General features: G+C 45.6%; 1 protein-coding gene across 16 annotated transcripts in view; it reads right to left on the bottom strand.

The window, feature by feature from the left end:
• rapgef1b (Rap guanine nucleotide exchange factor (GEF) 1b) overlaps positions 1-22,524 on the bottom strand; it is a 36,486-nt gene that overhangs the window by 12,131 nt on the left and 1,831 nt on the right. For 5 of the 16 annotated variants that reach the window (XM_031859881.1, XM_031859892.1, XM_031859893.1 and 2 more), the window contains exons 1-10: positions 19,293-22,512; positions 6,492-6,637; positions 5,608-5,786; positions 3,958-4,114; positions 3,785-3,873; positions 3,541-3,699; positions 2,830-2,880; positions 2,184-2,298; positions 1,905-2,091; positions 849-1,382 (exon numbers count right to left, since the gene is read on the bottom strand). In XM_031859881.1, coding sequence (XP_031715741.1) covers positions 849-1,382; positions 1,905-2,091; positions 2,184-2,298; positions 2,830-2,880; positions 3,541-3,699; positions 3,785-3,873; positions 3,958-4,114; positions 5,608-5,786; positions 6,492-6,637; positions 19,293-19,374 — 1,699 coding nt within the window. In that variant the 5' untranslated portion in view covers positions 19,375-22,512. Of the gene's footprint in view, positions 1-848; positions 1,383-1,904; positions 2,092-2,183; positions 2,299-2,829; positions 2,881-3,540; positions 3,700-3,784; positions 3,874-3,957; positions 4,115-5,607; positions 5,787-6,491; positions 6,638-6,758; positions 8,504-19,292; positions 22,513-22,524 lie in introns of those variants that run through there. The other 11 variants (XM_031859884.1, XM_031859895.1, XM_031859887.1 and 8 more) reach the window with 10 other exon arrangements.

Here is a 22,524-nt window from a genome sequence, read left to right as displayed (position 1 = left end):
GGTGGATTAGATTAACAAACATGTATCGTTTATTTTGCTGTGACTCAACAAAGTCAAGAATACTGACACTAAACTTTGTCCGTATAACACATTTTTGGATTAAATTAAGCCTCACTTTTCATAAAGGGGGCACTCCAATGATTTAGTATTGCACTTCCACAAAGTTGGAAGACTTTAAGAGACATGCTAAAAAATAAATCAAAAGCAGCAAAGGCCGAGATATCATAACAAAAAGGTTTTCCAGCTAAAAATGTCTCCAAGCCCAACATGAGATCACCCTGATGACATCACCAGTTATTTCTCAGAATTGACTAAACTCCCTCAGAGCCACAGAAGATATTTTACAACTTTTTTTGTAAAATCCGTGATGTCCCTTTAAACTGGCTTCAAGGTAGTTGTCCACCTAAAATCTCAGATGCATGTAGTCATACACTATGATCAGTGTTTCAGCCAGCAGGAAGGGCTGGCCGTTTGGAATGACATAATACAGTAGCTTGAGAGGAAGTGATGTAGCAGGTGTGTCATGACCAAATGACCAAACGTTGCCCTCGGTGCCCCTGGAGCCGGCCCCATTGTAGCACATCCTGGTTTTCACTTCCTGCCTCTATTCACTGTGGAATATTTCCTTGACATAAGCTGTGCCTCAATGAACTGATGACAAAGTGCAGCCAATTTCCCACTGACTCTTCCTAAAATCACCCTCATCCATTACTGTATTCCTCCCTACATTAGACTCTTTGTCCCTTCCTTTGCCTCAGTGCCCGCTACGCATTCATCTCAATTAAAGCTCGTTCTTCTTCTTCCCTGCCTTCATCGCTCCCTCATTACACTCCCATCCCGTCACTTACTGTGTCTGCTTTTCTTCTCCGGCAATGGAGGTGGGCTGACATCTGCATGCTCGCCGGCTATGTACTGGGTGACGAACACGCCCCCGTTCGTCTGCGGCATGGGTGAGATGGGTGTGAACAGGGGGAATGGCGGCGTAGGGTGCAGCTCCTCTTCTGACAAGTTGTCATATTGGGAGGGGTAGCGCTCATACAGCACCCTGGAGCCCGCGTCAGGGAAGGGCGACTGGGTGCTGCGCCGCTTCTTCTGGGGAAGGGCGGGGGGCGCGCTGACGCGGAAGGAATGTAAGGGATTGGTTTGATTGGGCTGCGGGGTCCAGTACTCTGGCTGCTGCTGTGAGGGGGGAGCGCTGAAGCGGGGATGTGAGGGATGCTGTCCGGGGACCGGGGAAGAGGACTCGCTGTGAGACTCGGGCAGGGGGCTCAGGCACCCTCCTACTGGTATCGGGGGTAGGTTTTCCCCAGCTGACAAGTCCTGGTGGAGGAAGTCATAATCCGGGTCGTAAGTCTCCGTGTTGTCTGAAAAGGTAAAAAAAACTAAAAGGTACAAATTGCATTTGAATCATCATAAAAATCAGACTGAACACACACAACCAGAATGTAGCTTTCAACTGTAACACCATCACAACAAATGAGATGAAAAACTTTAAGGAGACGAGCAAAAGTTTGTCACGGGTTTGGTAAATTGGTTCCATTTTTGATCTGGTTCCCTATTTGCCAAATACCCGGATTAGCTTTCAAAATAACAAAACTCTTATCGAAAGAGGAGTGTAGAAAATACTTAGGAAACGAAAACAAGCAGGCAATACTGCGTGAAAATGACACGTTACCAGTAATCGACCATATTGGCTGGAGCTGACTGACGGTAATTGTCTTACGGTTACAGTATGCAAAAACTTTTGTGTGTTGTCTGGTCAATGTGCTCTTTGTAAGCCTGTGTGTGTGTGTGTGTGTGTGTGTGTGTGTGTGTGTGAGAGAGAATTCAAAAGGATTTGCATTAGATTCAGATTGATAAAACTCCATCAAACCCCAACCGCAGCTTTGCCTTCGTAGTCCTACCTAGCGTCTCACAGCTGGTGTTACGAGAACACTGACCGCTGTCCTGCTCCATGGAGGAAAGCTGTTCGTCGGACTTGCTGAGTTTCCCCATGCTGCTGCACGGAGACAGGCGGGGGGAGTCCCCCCCATAGGACTGGCTCCCCCCAGAGAAACGCCTCTGGAGGAACTCCTGCTCATAGTCCTGCTGCTGCACACACAAAGAAAGACCTTCAGCACTCATTTTTTTCCTTAATGGTCAGTTTAGTGAATCTGTTAGTTACACATCAATGGTTCCTCCACCTGTCTGTGGACGCTGCAAGGCAAGCTGGAGCCACGGCTCATCGGGGCAACCACCGCAACCCGCGTAGGCGAAGGGGCTGACTGACGCTTCTTAGGGGGAAGAGCTGGCGGAGGGCTGCAGATATGAAACGCAAACAGAAACGGCAGAATAAAATAACTCGTACGATGGATGTTTTTGTACAAGAAGCAAAGTCAATACAGACAACCAGGCAAGCACGCAAAACACGCTTTCTCAGGCATGTATGCACACACAAATCCATGTATGAATACATGAACACACACATTGTCATCCCTCCTATAGCAGGATGAAAGTGAGGGTGTTTCATGTTAGCCTCTCTCACCTATGACATGATGCTGTGCTGCTTGTCAAACCTAAATTCAGTGCGTTAATACCGGGTCAAAATGGGGCGGAGAGCGGAACATAAGGCACCATGATATGGAGGCCAGCACAGGTCAGTCACACACTCATGCACTGCACGGCCCTCTGATTGGATGAGGACTTCTTCGGGAAATGCTCAGGATAAAACAAAAGTTTGGGAGAATGCAACCATGCAAGTCAAAAACACTTTCATCCAATCCAGAAGCTTTATGGGGGTCTGGGGTGGGATGTTATAACGGAGACAGGTGATCCTACGGGCTAACATACTTCTCCTTCTGAGAGGGTCTCCTTTGGCCGGCGTCAGCACTCAACTGTGCTCTGTTCCCAGAATCCAAAGGGAAACCAAAGATGAAACAAGTAGAAAGAGTAAGAAAGGAGGAGACAGAGCAACAGACAAACCAAAGTGTGCCATATTTAAAGCCCGGAGTGTGAAAGTGAAAGATTCTAAGGAGTCTGGTATTTTGAGCATTTGGCTCGATGGACCTGTGGCTGGCTCGCATGGGAAAAGAAATCTTTGATTTTCAAACTCAAAAAAGGTCAAAAGTCAGTGAAAATGAAATAAGGAACTCCTCTTTCCCTCCCATACCCACATCCTAAAAACCTTCTTTATTCCTCATTTGATAGCACTGAATTATTTTCGTTCTAAAAATAAATTCAATCTAAAGTGAAACGGCTGTGATGAAGAAATCCACAGTGGGCTTCACTTTTATGAGACCGTTGCAAAAGGTCACAACATTTCTGTGGCCACATCGTCGTCACTGCTTCTCATTGGATGGAGACAAAACTGAAAAAGGAACCTTGAACTGAGACGGAATTTCATACTTGATCTTGTAAAAGCTTTAAGACTTTATCACGGCAACAAATACAGCTAAATGAGACATCTTGTACCGCCGTTCTGCATCCTCTCTATATAGAGACGATTAATGGATCGAACTCTGAAATCCAAGGCGCTGAAGTGTGTGTGTGTGTCGTCCCCACCTGAGCTCTGCCATTTTGGCTTCAGGAAGGGGGGGTTTGGGAGGGGCCACGTCCTCATCTGGTATGTCGGAGGCAGCCTCTGCGGGAGTAGCTGCCGGAGCCGTCTTATTCGAGACCTCCTGCTCCCGATCTATCAAGGGCATCTCTGACGACACGCTGCTACACACAGAGAAGCCGTCTGAGTGAACAAACTACTTTGAGTGTGTGGTTTGTATTCTGCAGAGCACACACGGAGCACACTCACCTCTCTGCTGTGGTAGCAGGTGGTGATGGTTTGTTTGGGCTGGTGGGTGACGGCTGCTCCTGTTTCTCTATGGTCAGCTTCACCAATTCCTGTTCAGAGAAAGAGCTTTCAGTGGCTGCTACAATAACACACAACACTCCCCACAACATCTCTTTTATCAGCGAAGGGCCTACCTTTACTCCATCCAGGACCGCTTTGATGACGCTGGTGACGGACGCCACGTTTTCCTTGTCCTCCAAGTCGATGCCATCCAGCATCACCTGGTCCGCCCAACGGATGAGGTTGGCGAGACTCTGATACACGCGGTTATGGCAGGAAGACAGCGCCGAACTGTTGGAGAATACGGTTGGGTGAGCGTAAGAGTATAGAGCACAGCATTGGGGGGAGAAACTCAAGAAGGATAAACAGAAATGCGGCATATGGAACAGACAAAGAGACAATGTACAGGAGGTGAGAGACGGTATGGAAACCAGAGGTTCAGAAAGGAGATTGATTCAAGACAGCACAACAGACGGTTGAGAAAAACTAAATGCAATGGTGACAAAAATCACACATATCATACACTTCCATCTGTCTACCAGCTATTAAACTACAAATTTATGGGGCATTTGTTGAGGAGGTATGCCTGACTACAAGCTTAGAGGTTGGAATAAGCGGGAAGGGAAGAATGTACAACCACACAGAGAAGTGGGGTGTTGTTTCTGCCTGTAGTGAACAGTACATGTAGACGCAACACTAAGGTGTGGCCCCGGCCTGTACCAACATGCTGACGCTGATTCACAGTGCGGGAATACCCATCCGCTGTCTCTGTGCGGCTTAGCTCGACGGTGAGCAGGATTTAGAGGATGGTGATGCAGTTGGAAGGGTGGAGAGGTTTGACCCAGAAAGACTAAAGGGCTGAAAGTTATACTGTAACTAAGCAGGAACAGTGGAATTACAATTAAGTCCACATCTATGAGTAACTAGTCAGTACGTGTTTCACACACAAACCTTTCGGCAAATAAGCACTTTAATCAACTTAACACTGTGCGCCACAACCGCGGGTAGGAGTCACACCCACTGTTGACCTACTTATTTGACCGATATTGATTTAAATCACTGCAGACTGTAACACTGTAGTGCACTGTGGATGTTTAACAGATGGTAAGACATTGTTCGCATTATTAGCATGTGAGGGTAAGACTCAATAGTGACTTGATGTACAGTAGTTTATTTGCCAAAACAAACAATCTGCCGAACTTCTACTGTGCTCTGTTGGGGTTTGACTCCATTAGACTGAGGCCGAATCCCCAGAGACGGCTGCTTCTCAATGTTGCAGCAACAATCCATCAATCGCTTCTAAACACAGGGCTGCGAGAGACAAAATCTGTCACCTCTGACCTCCACACTGTCATCCGTACTGACGGATGGGGAAAGGCACAAAGACAAAGAAGTTCTGACATGTCTTCACAATCCCCCAAAAAAAACTGCAGCTAAGGTTACGTTTCGCAGAAAGGGTTTACTATATCTGAAGGTAACACTTCTGATAGCGTGCCACATGAACACTTAGCGATACATGAGCGTAAATTTAAAGGCTTCAGGCATCAAGTCCGGCAGCTTTGATGTCAACATACCATCAATCTTCATGAGCTGCTAAGCCAGTGGTAGTCTACCTCATGCCGGTTCTAACGTGTCCTGCATGCATACCAACTATGTCATGAGTTACGTCATCAGGCAGCAATGACAAGAATTCATTGAGAAATGGTGCATTGCGAAGATCTATAGCAGGAAAAGGGTAGCAAACAGGAAGCAAGAGTTTTTTTCTATAAGAACAAACAACTCACCTGTGCTGTATCCGGGCCTCTACCTGAACCAGAGGCAGGATGGCTTCGAGCACCTTGCTGGCCGAGCCTGGAAGCATCTCAAGCACCTTCTTCTCCACGACCATCTTGTCCACGATTGTCTTGAAGTAGCGCAGGGCACTGACCACCTCCTTCTCATGCTCCTCCAGCCGGCTGACCTTCTACAAACAAAGGGAAGCAATAACACAGAACACTATTTTTCAGAATTGCACAACACAGCTACTTATGCTTTTCATGATGACGCTGAACATTTTACAAGCTTTTTAAAACATTATAAACGGAGTACGCAGTGAAACTTGACCTATCTATTGATCTATTATTTGGACCGTCGCCACAGTCTGGTCTTCATACTGTGTTTCTATTATTACCATAGTCTGCTTGCTGTTCAAAGAACCATCTATCAAGTGATGTGGCTTGGAGCCATTTTTTGGTACTACAGCAACAGGCTCTTTCAGCTTCTCTATCCTTTCGCAGCAGGGCTGCTAGGGAATATACTCTTTACACCGAAAGCCTTAAGAGGGAGTGGAGGAGTTCATTCAGGAAGCGGCCCAGTTCCATTCATGTCTTTATAGGTTTAGACACCTGCTGTAGCGCAGCCAGCCGCCACAGCGACTGGGAAGCTGTGGGAACCAGCAGGGAACACATAAGACACAATGGAGTATGGAGAGCACAAAACATTAAGCAGGAAACAAATCATTTCACAAACAAACACACGGAAAAAAGGTGGGAAAGAGATGGATTTCCCACAATACACATATTTTCTGGCACCTGAACACACACACACACACACACACACACACACACACACACACACACACACACACACACACACACACACACACACACACACACACACACACACACACCTTGTTTGCAGGTTTCTCGGCACTCTTGGCTGCTGGCTCGGGCTGCAGTTGCTTGCCCTTCTTGGATGGAGTCCTCTTGATCTTGGGAGAGTGGAACTTGTCCATCAGCTTCATGGTGAACGAGGACAAATGGGACCGCTGCGAGTCTACGGACAAGAGGGAAAACAAGAGAAAGTTGAGTGGTCAGTCGAGGAGGAGAGATTACAAGATACAATACTGTATCTTTACTGTATCTGTATCTTTAAAAAGGAGAGAAATATTACTAACGGAGCATTTCATCTGCTCTTCCTGCTGCCAACAATAAATCTGCTGGACAGGCACAGTCATAGAGCCTCTTCCAGCAGTCAATTATGTGCACGGATGCGTGCACACACACATGTGAGAGCACGCAAAGGGAGACGAGGACAGAGCCGAGGAGCGGGGTCACATTAAAACACTCTAGTTAGGGCCGAGGGGAAAAGTGCTTTATGGGACATAATTGAGAGAAGCGTCATGAAAGTGGAGCAATCTAGCAGATTTCCACTTGTTCGCTGCAGAGAGGGTTATCAGTGACTAAATGACACCTCTATCTGGTGTGATCCCCCCTCAGCTCGACTACAGCGGGATCCGACATTCCACGGTCATCAGCGTAAAAACACTGAATGGCGAATAGCGAGCAACAAAACACCACCAACTAGACTTCCAGCCGGTCGGCACTTTCATCTGCACCATCGATCCGCACGCGGCGCACACATCCACCCTACCGTTATCTCCCCCCTCCGCCCCTAATCCCCATCATCCCTTACTCCGACCAAAAGCCAAAGTTTGCTGAGGCAGCCAAGGACGAGGATGTGTGCGTCTCTCATTAAAAATGTTGATGAGAACGCTTCCAGTGGAGTTTCCTTCCGATGCAAATGCATGTGGATGAGGCCGGCTTTGACCCCTCAGGCTGCTGCTTTACACCGTGTCCACAAAAAAAAAAAAAACCTTATGCTGTGCAAAACTAAATCAAAGCTGGCTGTTCAGCGGGCATTGGTAAGTCACCGATGGTGCATGGCTGATTCAATAAAGTACAGAGTTACTGGACGTGGATCGCATTACCCGTGCCGTGCCACCTTTAATCTGCATTTACTGACCTCATTCCTAACATCCCAACAAGTCAAAGCACTCACACAAGCATGACATAGGCCTAAATGTCAGCTTTGTTACAATAAAACATAACTATAAATGTTAGAAGACAAATATAGAGTTTTTGTGAATTTTATTCGTAGCCCAGTTATGTCACTACAAAAGGCAAAGCCGCCATGTAACAGAGACATGGTCCTCTTCATTCAGGGTATCCTGTAAACAGATAAAACATCAGCTCGTCAGCCAGGGAGAATTGTGGTAGATAGCAGGAAGACAAAGTGTTTGAGTTTATCAGAGTCAGACGAGTGACTAGACACAGTGAAGACGACCGTACTGTGTAGCTTGGCCACAAAGGGATGCTGTGCTGCATCAGTGCACCCAATAGAGCCTGAACAGCACAGCTATGGCTGACAGTGTGTGAGGGTTGTTTTTTTTTTTTGCACCCTGAGGCTACACACATACCTGTGATAGCCAGCTTTGCCACAAGTCAGGATGCTATCCTGGCCAGGTTTCACTTTTTACTGCAGAGTGTGTATTGGGCCGCGTGCTCTCTGATCGCACAGCAGCCTGCGTATGAATTTAGGCTCACATAATCCAATCCGTTTGACCTTGTTTCCCGTCCTATTCCTGGCACGAGTGCAAGGCCTGTGGCCGACGTCACGATTTGATCTGACCCGCTCGCTCAATCCCAGCTTGAACGGGCCCAGAAGGACCATGTGTGAGTTTACAGCTGCAGCCCCAGAGTTGAGGAGCAGCGTGACATCAGCACAATGAGTCACCGCCAAGATCGATACAGCTGGTCCCCGAGACGCCATCGCAGCACCCCGGCACGGCTCGACTGTTCATCATGCACACTGGACCGGTTCCAGGTCTCCTCTGCTCCCTATTCATTTGTTGTTTTTTTACCACCTCCCTTCCTCTCTCTCTCTCTCTCTCTCTCTCTCTCTCTCGCTCTCTCTCTCTTCAGTTCTAAGAACAGAAAGCCCCCCCCCCCTCCTCGAGAGTTCACTGGAAGTCTGGTTCAGCATGGAAATGACATCATCCACAGAAAGAAATGAACACGGGTGAAAGAGAGAGAAAACACAGTGAATTCCTCTGTTACAGTTACAGTCACGTACGCCTCTCGACGTCCACCCTTTACGACGCGTTGATGTCATTGCTTGTAATGTCTATTACACTGAATCTCACTAGCCATGGGCCGAATAGGAGACTGAAAGGAACCTCGCAGTGAAAACATTATGCCCGGCCAACAACATCCCTTTCTGCCTCCTAAACATTTTCATACACATTTTTATTCTCCAGAGCCAATATCTGGGTTTGTACTGCCTTAAGACTGCTTTTAGAGTAGCAGCAGTACACAGAGGAAGATTGGTACTTCTGATACAATATTACCAGAATGGACCGGATCATTCATAACTTTCTCCCCTTGTTGATTCCTGCTCGTGCCTCCCAAATGCCTCTTCCCTGCTCCATTTAAAACACAATACAGCAGCAGAGCCGGCCTGATGAACAGCTAAGTGTGGTTACACTTCCATAAAGGGTTAGATTTCACTCCCAAGAGAACTGAACACACACACAATTCCCATGAGCCTCTTTGTTACACTGCAACCTCAGAGTACAGTGTGATGGGTTTATAGTTCTACAGTTAATGAGGCAATAAAACACATGATAAACAATTCTTATTTGTTTTAAATTGGCAAAAAAAAAGAAAGAATGAGTGACATTTTTCATGATGCGATGAATCTATAAAATCAGGGCATCCCTAAAATCAGATTGTTGACAATAAATAGTGAAAGATTTAGCAAGTAAACATCTTTTGGGGACTTTTAATTGCTTGAATGCATTGCTGCTTTGAAAGGCCGTGGGGACATTTAAAACAAACACTCTTGAACAAAGCCTGGGAGGGTTCTCACAACTCTGTGGTGTGGTGGAGTCCCCAGGAGCCTTCAGGCTCAAAGCGTCTTCACACAATAAGTAAATACACACACACACACACACACATCCTTTCTCATTAACTGTGGGCCCCCACAGACCACCAAATATTCTGTTGAGCAGAAAGGTTATATATCAATAACAGCCATCGCAGTACATTTAGTGTCTTTCATAGAAATCCGACCAATGCAGGGTTTAATACTTCCAAATCAGTATCACTAAAAAGTATAAAGTCATATTTCAGGGATTTCTCTGCCTCTCTGGTCTTCAGCATGGTTGCCAGAGTAAATTAATCACAACTATAAAATTGTTTATTATGTCTTTTGGCGTAAGGCACATTTGATTGTGTTTTCAAAAGGTGTAATGAATAAATAAAGCTTTCACACACCTTCGAGGCTTTCTGCCTTCTAATAAACTACGTTTTATTAGTGTAAACAGTGTGTGTTCTTTTCTATTTATAGGACAGCCTCTGTGAGCACGAGAAGGTTGGTTGTAGTTTAATGGACAACACATATCCATATACATGTAGTTTTAGTCAAAACCTTGGATTTACACGCCAACTCATTGGAGCTACATTTGCTTGCGATTTGCTTCAACTGATTTGTACCTAAACAATGCAATGCCCCACACATTTAGCTTCCTAGATGAACACAATGCTGCCTGTTCAAACGCATGGACAGAGTATATACAGTTGAATATTTTCCGTGGGAAACAACAGGACCCCCTGCTGTCTGATGACCGGTGACATACGAGCTGGTCCAGATCTGTCTGAAGAGCCGACAGGCGGGCAGATTGATCTGTTTCTTGTTCAGTACAGGTGTGATCTATACAGGACAACTGGTCGCGTTGCCCCCCCCCCCAACCCACTATAGGATGTAAACTGGGTGGAGGGATACAGGGGAGGCTGTGCGTAAGGTGACACACACACAGCTGTCACCTCCCGCTGAACTCAGCGAGGACTGCTCAATGAAAGTGTGCAACGCGCACGAGGACTTGTTGAGCAAGATAGAAGATCGCAACAGCAGTTAATATTGGTTGAACTGATGCGTGGAGAATGAATGAACCCCCCTAAATGAAATGTAATCTGCTCCTGCTCTCTACTGAGAGAATGAAAATCTATGAATACGTAGACATACTGTATTTAGGATGGCGATTAACACAGGGAGACAGATTAAACCTTTTGTTTAAGCATTGGCTATAAGCGGTGCTTTTTTAAAAACACAGAATCCCTCCACTCTTGACACACATAAGTAGAACTCCCCCCCGGGATACATGTAAATAGACCGTGCGTTGTTTATAAGCAACCGTGCCTGCAATGACGCCTTATTTGGCTATAAAAACAACAACACGGTGAGTGAATTAGTGTCGGCTACACTGTAAAACAAAACCGCAAAAAAAAGTGCCGTGCCAAGGCATCTTTTCTCCACAGGCGAGACCTGCTGCAGAGCAAGAGTGTGGAATGTAAGCCCGAGGCAGGCGAGATGAACAGTGGGGAGGAAAATGGAGAAAAATTCAACAGGAAATAGTTAAGTGCTCTGTGAATTATTTATTCTCCCCCCCATTGTAGTGGTTGGCTTCCTGCTGGGTGTGTTCAATTTACAATAGGAATCCTCCTCCATGTCCTCAGCGGGCTGAGGGAGCCAAACTCCTGCCAAAGGATGGCAGGGAGACGAGGGAGGCCCCGGTATGGAACGTGGCCCCTGCTCTAACAGTTGGTTTCAGGAGTAATGGAGGAAAGAAGTCCAGCGGTGGGTTTTTACAGTTGTCCCGCTGCGAGCCACAGCAAGACCGAGAGCCTCCAGTCTATTCACTGAGTCAGTAAAGGACGCTAAGTGCTCGGCACACTTACAGTCTATTGTATTTCACTCAGACGGAGGAGACGCAGAAGAAAGGTTGCCATGTGATAAATCAAATTGTCAACGTAAAAATGAGACATCCGAATACGGGACTAAAATAAACATAATGGGCAAAATCATTTTTGACTCTGTAATTACATCAGGGACGACAATAAAACATTAGTCATTACTGACTGAAGGGGGCTGATTGAGATGAATGCGTCGCTGCAGTAATAGAAAATAGCTCACTATTATACAATTACTTTTCAAAATGAGAAACACAGATTTGCTTTTCACACTTAAGTTTTGTCGACCGTTTTTATTACATGGCTTGTTTGTCATTATTTAAATTCTAGTCTGGCCTTTCGTCTGTTCCTGATCTCCGCTTGAATAAAAATCCATCTCGGTCAATATTTTACGCTATGAATAACTTACAAACATGCCCCTTCAGTATGGTAATGACCCACCGACCACGGGTCAACGATCCGGACCAGATCTCAATGTGGTGCCGGGTTGCATGGGAACAGACGGCCACGGTCCACCGTGGCGAACAGAGCCACACAACAGAGGCGATCTATAACCCGGATCCATACGAGAAAACAGAAAACCAGATCCTTCAAAGCTGTGAATGAAAGACAGTGAAGACTCTTTCTTTGAGCATGACATCTGCTCTCAGATCTCACCACAGAGGTGACCGAGAGTCTGATGATTGACATGCAATGTCTTCTGATTCCCAATCTCATCAAAGTATCCTCTCTCAATACTGTGTGACGCATCTAAAAAGAAACTAGAATTATCTACATTAAGACATAATAACTAAGCAGCATGCAGAGGCCCATAACAACACAACCCAGCCTCATCTCTTAGGGACACACCTTGCTTTCTTGAGTCTGGCTATTTGTGTTCTCATCACTCAGGATGAATGGCTGAAGTCAGACACGTCACATCCCAATATGTCCGTCACATCTTTAGTGGTTTACTGGACAAATAAACCATTTATGAGCCTCGCTTCGGTTTAAAGCGGCCCACTGAAATGAAGTGTGTATTTTCACACAGCGATCCGACGATGCTCGATCTATTATCTGAATCTTCTGTCACGTACGGCAGTAAAACTGTGCCTTAGAGCGATGTTTTCGCTTCAATATTTTGCGAGCGCCAAGTCACAAGGTTATAGACTCTTGGAGCAACATAACAGAAAAAAAAAAAAAAAAAACATGGTTTGAGGCAGAACAGTGAGGGGAATAAAGAAACATACTGTGTTGTATTCATAACGTAGCTTCAAATAAACTCAAGGCTACCGAGGTTATAACAGTTCCATAACTACACAGCCTGTGGAAGAGATGTGGTGGATGATGTGCAGATATCGGCAGTTGTGGGTCTGTGTGAACACTATGAAAGTGAAGCCGTCTCTTTCGCTGACAGTTTCCTTTCTAGCAGGAGGAATGGCGTCTCCTCACAGCTGATCATGAGCAGAGTGCATTTGATTATTCACAACTGTGTCAATAATATATCTGATATTTGCAAAGTAAGTGTGTTCCAGGCAGCACACTGTCAAGTAGTGGACCGGTTAAGTATTAATGCATGAGCAGTAGAAATAAACAGGACGTTCTGCAGTACAACAGGGAAGCTGACTTTAGTTGCTGTGGTTGTGTTCAAAGGTTTTGTCTTTTCAGGAAGTCATTTGGAATATTATCGCAGTCTTGAATCCAAAGTGAGTCCTTCCATGAACTGCTCTGGTCAAGCAATTTAATCACTGATCTTTCATTTTCTTGAGAATAAGGACTGCTCGATCAGATCGGTGCATTTCCTTTAATCCTATAAGACACACGGTGTGACTCGGATGCAGAGCTCTGTACTGTGACAAAGCTGTGAAGATGGTGGTTTGGATTAGGCTGGGACCATTAGGCCTGTGCATCGTGTGGTGGCAGAAACATTTACAAGTCTCTAGCCTCAGTTTTACTCGGAAGTCAACGACTTCTCGACACAAATCTCACTGAGCAGAGATGACATCATTTTCATGTTCCTGTGGTTCATTGTGGTACCATTGCTTCTAGTTTAAACCAGACATTTCCTCCTTTTCTAGCTAGTGTGGCGGGACGTTGACATTTGCACATCACTGTGTTAAAAAGGTTATCCAAATTCACGACCCACTTTCAAGCTACTTTAACTATTACTCATCCATTCCTCTGCTTCACTGATTTTTGACGGCCACTCTTTCACGCCCTCCCTTTTAGGTTAGGGCAACTAAATTAAGAGCAATATATTAGTTATCCTGTATGTGGCAGCTTTAGTGTTACAATAAGCACATAGCCTACATTACTGCATTGACTGTGGGCTGTGACTAACCGTGTTCAGATAATCCCCAATCTCTGGCAGGCGATGTAACTTGTTCTGTATGGATTCAATACGGGTTGCGGTCTCATAGTGGGCACTGGACGAGTTAATGGAACTAGTTGATGGGAGCACTTGGCACAGCAGTTCAGTTTTGTACTGAAAGCTGTGGAGGGAGCCCCGAGGTCTAGGTCACTCAATTGTCCTGTATACAGACACACGCACACACATGCACACAATGCACATCAGCATCCCCAGACAGTAACAAATGAGTCAACAAAGAGTGCCTCGAAACTATTCACCCAAAAGTGAAAGGTGGCGGAGGGGATGCCACAGGGCCGGGTTTTCAACAGCAGACGACAAAAACAGAAAATAGTCCACGGCCCACGAGCAGGAGGCTTTTTAAAGCCCCAACTGTAAAAATGACAAAAAAAACAAACAAGAAAGCTGCACAGACTGGCACGGTGACAAAAGGGTTGAGCAAACGACACAATGAAAATAGGAAAGGTCCAGAGGTGAACACAGCAGTGAGGCTATTACTCTAGTAGCCTCGAGGAGGATTAAAAAAAAAAACACATTAACTTGAGTGTGTGAAGTCACTCAATATCTGCAAATAATGCTCACATCCCCTAAGCCTACATGGGCTAATTTACTGTATTTTGGTTCCAAAATAGTTCACCTTAATAATCAGTAACCTCGTCATTGAGGTGATAATAAAATGTTTGTGTGAAGACCAGATTGTTTTATGATTGTGATTAGAGCTATAAATCGAGTTAAGTAGCTCAACATGCGTATTTCGAAATGCGGTGATATCTATGATTGAGGGATTATCTCTGCCCGGCTCTCAACATGGCGACGGCTAGAAGCTTTTTTCCACACATTTTGAAGATGCAATCGAGAAAATAATCCTAATCTTAATCAGTAATGAAAATGATTGTTAGTTGTAGCCCCATTTTTTCTCAGCTATATTTGGAATCCGAGGTTGTGATAGCTCATGGTGTATGGAATGAAGGAGGCTGCAGACAGTGAAATAAATGTGCACCGTTGTATTGGACAGGACAGGGCAAGCACATGTGAATGAGAGTGTTGAAAGCGGGAAATCACACACACACACACACACACACACAGAGTCCTGGGGACCCCTCCTGTTCCTTCCCCCACCCCCGACGCCACCAGCACTATTTCCCGTCCCTCGCCTCCCTCGTTGAGAGCCGCTCCCTGTTTTCTGGACTGACTTCACAGCCCAGAGCAGCCTGGACTCAGAACCTCTACAACTCCACTGTTTAACACCTCACCTAAATATGCAAAGGCTTAAGAACACAGTGCACTGAAGCTCACACAAGACAGAGAAGCTCACTGCGCCACGCAACCGCCCGACTGAAACTCAAAAGCAGTCGGATCCTTCAGTCGACCTTCCGGCTACGGTTGTTTACGGGCGTTTCGTAGACTTCCATTTAGCTCGCTTTCTGAACCGAGTGTTTCAGCGGAGACAGACAGGCAGCAGGTTCACCTTGGGTGAAACCAATAGACTGAAGAACCACAAAAGCGCTATAAATACCCTGCTTGTCAGTATCTGTAACATCAAGCGGCACCAAACGGAGACACTGCGACAGCTTAAAAAAAAAAACCACCCTGTGATCTACTGAAGATGAATCCAGAGATCTCGGTGAACGGCAGCTGTTTGGCAAGAGAGCGCGGAGCGAACGGCAAACTACAAAAGCACTCGAGATGGGAGAACGATCCGACACGCAGACAAACAGCCACAAGAGATCCAATCACTTCCACACAGTACGAGACAGCCGCAGAGACGCATCGGCAGCAGCGTTCTGGTCAGTAAATGGCCTCGAGCAGCGAGGAGTGGTACCGCTCTCCCCCGCGTTGGAGTGCTGCACAAAGCCCATCTTGTCTGTACAGCGGGCCACTTGTCACCCTCTTGACACTTTGTGCACGCACACTGCGTTGGACAAGACTGACGGACAGATGTTGAATGATACACACTCATCTCGTCCGCGCTTTGCATTGTTTCCCGGACTCTTCATATAAATGGGCTCGGGTGACAGATGTGTCCACCACTGAGGAGGAGACTCGCACGGTCGCTTATAATTAGGCAGTGGTTGTTTAAGCTGCGTCTGCGATGATTAATCCAATGCACACTAAAATAACTTTAGTTTATTTTACTCATCATGCACACAATGTTTCACTCTCTGCTGTTGTAGGAAGTCCATACGTCTGGAATTTCATATTCTGATTGTTGTAAACGTCTCTCATTAAAAACTTTTCACTGAATTAATATCTTTATATTTACGGTAGTCATGTAAAACACTGATATGTCTCATCTGAGCTGAGTCTATTGTTGTGTCATATGTATTTTTGAAAAAGGTCACAAAGCGGCTAAATGATCGTATGTTTCTTTGGTGGTGTTGACATGGAACAGGACAGGAAGTCAGGAGGAACTTGAGAGTTTAAAAAGACGAAGACCGAAAGAGCTCTATTGTTGAGGATCAGTTGGGACCAGCTCTCAACAATACTTCCTTAAAGCTAAATCTCTTAAGCTTAGATGAACACAAATATAGACCTTGTACTTTTTTTGATGTCATAACAATGATCTAATGGTCTTACTGTGGAAAACTGAATTTAAAAAAAGACGGCACATCATGTTCCTGCTGTATATTGATTGTTCACTGTTTTGTCCTCTGAGTGCTCACTCACTGCAGCAGACGTACTGAACGACAAAGATGGACCCGACAACATTTAGCTTTATATTACAGCTTAAAGTTTACGCTGAAAGACTCCAACACGTGTGTGAATCTACATTTAAACTTAATGCAATCCAGAAATATATCAAATCATCCACTCTGTGTGTTGGAGTTGCCTCACTTCTATGTTTTAATGAAGACAAAGTCAGATTGCATGACATTACTGAAGTGATCATTAAGGACAGGTCTGTAAAGAAAAGCATTTTCATGATCGGGTATTTGCAACGTCCTATCTCGTTCGTTTGTTTGTTTGCCCGAATAAAATATGTTGGTACGTTTGTTATAAAGGCTATGCTTGTGCCAAGTAGATGTCCGATATAGGTTGCCTCACAACTATAATAATTAAGATATTTAGACAATAATGAAGTTTACAGAATGAACCAGAGACCATCTTGCGATGGGCTCACACCAGCCACGGCAATGGCAACACCAGCGTTGCTGTCGTGGCTGGTTACAATGAAAAGGTTGCAAGTAAACAGCCCGAGCATGCGGTTTCTCAACCGGACTTAAGTCACGTTTGGTCACATCAGTTCAAAATTCTTTAATTCATTAAATTCAAGATATATGCAGAGCAAAAAGTGAGAATGAATGAAGTCCTAAGAGGATATATCTTCTGTTTGATCTCAGACCAAAGTTTACTGATAGCAGGAGCTCATAAAGCCAGTGTTGCATGTCGTGCATGCATCACTATTATTCCAAAAACACTCATTCAGGTTGCATGAGGAGGCACAGCCAAGAGGAAGTGGGTCAGTGAAGGTAGACACACTCGTCACTGACGGAATAAACATTGTGTGTGTCTGCATGAAAGTCATATACTGTAAAAGAATATATCAAACCAGTGATTCAGAATCATTCATGTACCCAGACAAGCGCGCGCGCACACACACACACACACACACACACACACACACACACACACACACACACAAATATGCGCGCCCACATCTGCCTGGACAACAACAGCGACTTGTTTGCAAGTAACGTCAACTTCTGTCTCTCCACTCCTGATTTAGACTGGCATCGGAAACTGGCAGCAACTGTGGGACATCCCCTTCATTGTATGCCAGCTCCCTGACCCATGGCATGCCTGCCGGGGGTCTGAATGATTTGACGCAAGAACACACAAGAGGCAATGACTTGACATTAACCCCCCTTTTCCAGGATCTGCCCAGCCATCGAGATAGTTGCTCTCAGTCGCACCGAGGCCACTCTGACCGATTCTCTCCCTCCTGCTCACTTTGGCCTCTGAGGAAATTGGAAAATGGGCATCAGCAAGTGCATTAAATGGCAAGACTTGATGTTCCAATAACGGGATCGGTTGTATAATGTATTGATGTATCCGATAGATTGGAGCTCTGAGCGAAATGTTGGGAAAACACGATGACTGAAACATGAACTCGATTGAAACAAGAACAGAGGAAACGTCACAGGACTCATCATGAGATTCAGTGGTTCTCAGTTTTAGTTCTAAGGATTACTTTAAGCTTTTTACCACTTACCACGTGGTGCATTCAACTGATGCAATTAAGTTGTAACAGGATAACAAGACATAAACACACTGAACATGTCCAGGACTTAAAATCACTAAGATATAGTATAGGTCATTTAGATTTATTGAACTGGATCAGAAGGACCACATGCTGTGGAGCCTTTGGGTTTGGATGTCTAAGCAGTATGTATCAATATAAAGAGACACCGGAGAGGGTGCGATTAGTTAAAGCAGCTGCTTCCTGAGATATTCTGCAGTTTAACAAAATGTGTAAATCTGCACTGGGATCAGCTGATTATGCTTCTGTGAGATTGGAAAGTGGCCTCATCCTCTTGGTGATCCTCACACTGCGTGTGGTTCAAAACCTCAAGTATCATCCCCGCAGCATGGGCAGCTCAGCCGGGGCTTAAGAGAGACCTCCTCGTCTGCAGCGCCGTGCAGTCCGTTACAGAGACGAGGCAGGTCAGGGTAGACGGACAACACACACACACACACGCACACACACACACACACGCCGACTCTTACTGCCCGCTGGACTGAAATGCACAGATTTATTATTATTAGCCAATCAAACGGCGCTAACCCCGACTCGGCTGCCACGGTGAAGCAAGGCAGGCAGGTTGGATTTAAGATGCCAAGATTACGGCCCCACAGTCTAACCAATGCCAGTTTTTTTTTTGTATTGTGCAACTGGATTAAGACCACAGCACCTGGGCATGAAGACTAAAGGAGCTATGGCTTCTGTCCACAAGCTGTGGAGGTGATAAGGCGGAGAGGCAGCCAGCGATGGAAGGATGTGGCCCTGCAGAGCAGCCTCCATCGGGCTGGGTCCACCCAAGACTTCAGCGGAGCAAATGAGCACCTTGTATAAAGCCACACGACACAAAAAGCACAGCGAGGAATGTCCCCTGCATTTCATCCTGCCAGCGAGGCGCATTTTACATTATGGCTCCAAAAAACAAAAGGAGTACACATCCCCAACAAGCATGCATTTATTTCACACAAAAGAAAAATGCTGAATAAATACATAGTGTGTGCACGCAATGGAACGTCTGTACTCAGCCACTGCTGTTACAGAGCCTGAGAATAATTTATAGCAGGAAGTAGTCTCTTCTCTGTCTGGCCTGTTCATTTACATTGTAAAAAAAAAAGCCTGTTCTTCTGACTCGTTTAGGCTCTGTGCTGTTTGAAATGTGGAAAAACAGATTATATAAAAAGATATATCTAGTTTCTTCATTGTTATCATCATTTAAATGGCCAAATCTTTTACCTTTTTGGGGAAGATCAATGTCAACGGTCCTGTTTATACAGCGCTCTATATATAACTGTATATATATTTGTGTGTCTTTACCTGAGTCCTCGTCTAGATCCCCCTGTAGAGAGGAGTCCGTGTCCTCCGAGGAGGGCTGGCTCCTCCAGCTTATATTGCCCATCCAAGAGGCCTGAGTCCACACACAGCTACTAGTCCTGAGGTGATACTGATGGTTTTTGTGTACAGTGAGGACTTGCTGGTCAGGCTGGCATCTTCACACCAAATCTCTCAACAGCGCTGCTGAGAGTTAGTCACAGACTGACTGACCCCGCATGATCGGTCTCTCTTGAGTCAGACCCACTTCAGAGGAAACGTCCACAAATAGCAAACGGAGAGAAGGCAAGCGGGACTGAAAAAGTACTGTGCTTTTCCTGAGCCGGTTGTTTATCAAATAATGACTTTTTTGTAAATATGTCTGGAATCACATAATCCCCCTCACAGAGCGTCAGATAGAGGTGGCATCGGTGGTCCAACCCACAGTTATCTGGAGTGGCGGATGTACTGAAGAGTCACAAGGAACCGAGCGGGCCACCTGCGGGAATAAATGAGCCACTCTCTGGCACGAAGGCCGACACACAGCGGAGAAATCAAGCGAAGCATCGTCTTATAAAAGTCTCAAGAGCTCGGCACGCATGCAGGTAGAGAGACGAATACGACCCGTGATTGGAAGTCGTATCAAATCACACATGAGAGCTCAGAGAACTGGCGTCTTCAGCTCCACGGGGAGATGCTGAGGGCACAACGGCCGTGAAAACATTCATGCAGCGAAGACCTGATTGCCTTCACAGACACGGCCTTCCATCGCTCACTGATATCCTTGGTCTTCTCCCCCTTATTCTCTCTGCGCAGAGATTTGATTCCCATCAATGCTCTACCTTCCTCCTCCACCCTCTCTTTCGTTCTCTCCCTAAGCACTACTCCGTCCCTCTTTTGCTTTCCCATGCACAGCACACACACTAATTACAACACAGCTAAACCTATATGGGAACAGCAAGCCTCTCATTCTGTGGGAGAGGGAGGTTGAAATGCTTTCTGCCATCAAACCTCAAAATTGCAGCATATCAAACCCAAGAGCCAAAGCTCGCCCTGTGCAACAGTGGGATCACTCATCAGCGATGTGCGTGAACCTAATCATCCAGGGAAGACTTTTGTAATCACGGCTACATTAGCTCTTGCTCAGAGTTCTGGTGACTACAAGGCACGCGGGGCTATTTCCGTCCATCAGAAGAAGAACAAGATATGCAGTCTGAAGTGATGCAGTCACCACTTAGCAAACACCAAGCCATCACAATGAGTTACACTCCTGTGTTAACTCATTGTGATGCTTGAGAGTAAACATCAAGTATTACAGCTGAACCCTTTCAAAGACAAATACACAGATACACCCTCCTCCACTATGCAGGGGGGGGGCAGGGAGTCTAAAATAAGGAACTGATGGATCAGTTCCGCTGTGGCCGGCTACCACCACTGAAAGTCCAGCGAGAGAGGAGGCTATTAATAAAACATTGTGATACTCCCACGACTTTGTTACCAACATGCCAGAGCGGTGTCACAATCTCAGTCTCTGTGGTGAACTTTGGGACACACACGTTTTGCAACTGCAGAATAATCGCAATAATACAAACAAAGTCTCAATTAAGCCTTGATTCTGTTACTTATGTGTTCATGAGGGTGTTTCTTGCAGTCACAATTTGATAGAAAAACAACACTAGCCTCCTACCAAGTGGCAAATGTGAGCACAACCTCCATGCATACCACACGGCTTTATGAATATCCCAAATAATAGGGCCACAGTAACTTTTTTTGCGACACAGTATGGAAGAGGGCACCAATCTGAGCTTCCATCTTCAGAATGAAACACATTTAATAGTGTTTAAAATAAACGCAGCGCAAATATTCTGGCGACAAGTTGCAGTCAAGCCATTACACTTTAGAATTATTCATGTTAATAAGGAGTTCATACGCAGGACACACAGCGTTGTCTCAGCAAAAAGACAAAGTCAAGTCACATCAGACGTGCATCTCCACTGTATGCTTCCACCGCGTTGTTTTCCTGAAGACTGGACTCAGGGTTTATTCTACGTCGTGAAGCTCGCCGTGTTTGCTTTACTTAAATTCTGTGTCACAGCATGTTTCAGGGGTGTTGCATTAAATGACTCACTGCGACTTATAACAGCAACAGTGGAATCATTCCAGGGTGTCTATTCAGGCAATTGAAAGCATTACGTTGGACAAAAACACATACTAAACAATGAGCTATTTTACTCATTTCAGGAAGCATTCACAAGCCACTGGCAGAAATACAAAGCCCGAGAGCCGAGCAGAGTCTGAACTTGGATAGCGGCTCGGGTGGGAGAGTCACGTACGGCAGGGCACGGTAGCTAAACAAAGTCTCTACACCAAGATATGGAACATCAGAGATAATGAGCAGAAAGTATTTGTCTTTCATATAGAATATACGGACACCCAACCCGTTTTACAGGCAGGTTTAAAACCTCAGGTTTGAGTACCTGTATTATTTTCTTTTTACAATCCAATTCACTTCACAGCCACTTTTTCCAAGTCCATTTAAACAAGTCCACCACAGTGCACCGAGTGTGAATTTACACAACAAAATGGGATGGCTTTGTCTGTCCCCCCGCCAGCTCCCTCAGCCTCTGGATCTGTTTATGGATTACAGTTTGGGCTGCCTGAGCGATGAGGTCATGTGGGTGCGTACACACAGAAGACTGGGGGTTCAGTGTTGAAACAGACACGAGAACCACCCATGTGATTCTCCAGGTGATGACATCCTAAACTAAGCTGCACACAAGTGGAAGTGAACAACAGTGTTTACGCCCCAAAGAGAGGACAAGTCGGTGACAGCAGGACCTCGGTCTCCATGGTGGCTCTGGTAGAAATGCCGGCCATAAGTCTCCTGCTGCTGGAGCTCGGTGTCCGTGTCACATTGATAGTCCTGCTTGCTCTGCGTCCTATGGTAACCATTTGCATCATACAACGCTAACTATTTAAACCTTAACCCATGACTATATCCATGTGCAGGAATCCCTACTTACAGGCTTGAACTTTATTTCACTTCATCCAAATCTTTTCCCTTTTTTTTTTTTTATGTGCTCCTCGAAGCACCAGGGAATTAATCTCCTTCTGTCGCGGTCTAAAACTGGTTCCCCTGTCTGTCGAGAGTCTCCACAGCCTAAGCCCACATAGACAACAGCCTCCTTTTAACACCATCTCTCTCTCTCTCTCTCTCTCTCTCTCTCTCTCTCTCTCT

The sequence above is a fragment of the Anarrhichthys ocellatus genome, unplaced genomic scaffold, assembly GCF_004355925.1.
Source record: "Anarrhichthys ocellatus isolate YVR2014 unplaced genomic scaffold, GSC_Weel_1.0 scaffold23, whole genome shotgun sequence".
Classification (NCBI taxonomy): Eukaryota; Metazoa; Chordata; class Actinopteri; order Perciformes; family Anarhichadidae; genus Anarrhichthys; species Anarrhichthys ocellatus.
Note: the sequence above shows the minus strand (reverse complement) of the source record. Positions and strands in the feature narration are given on the sequence as shown.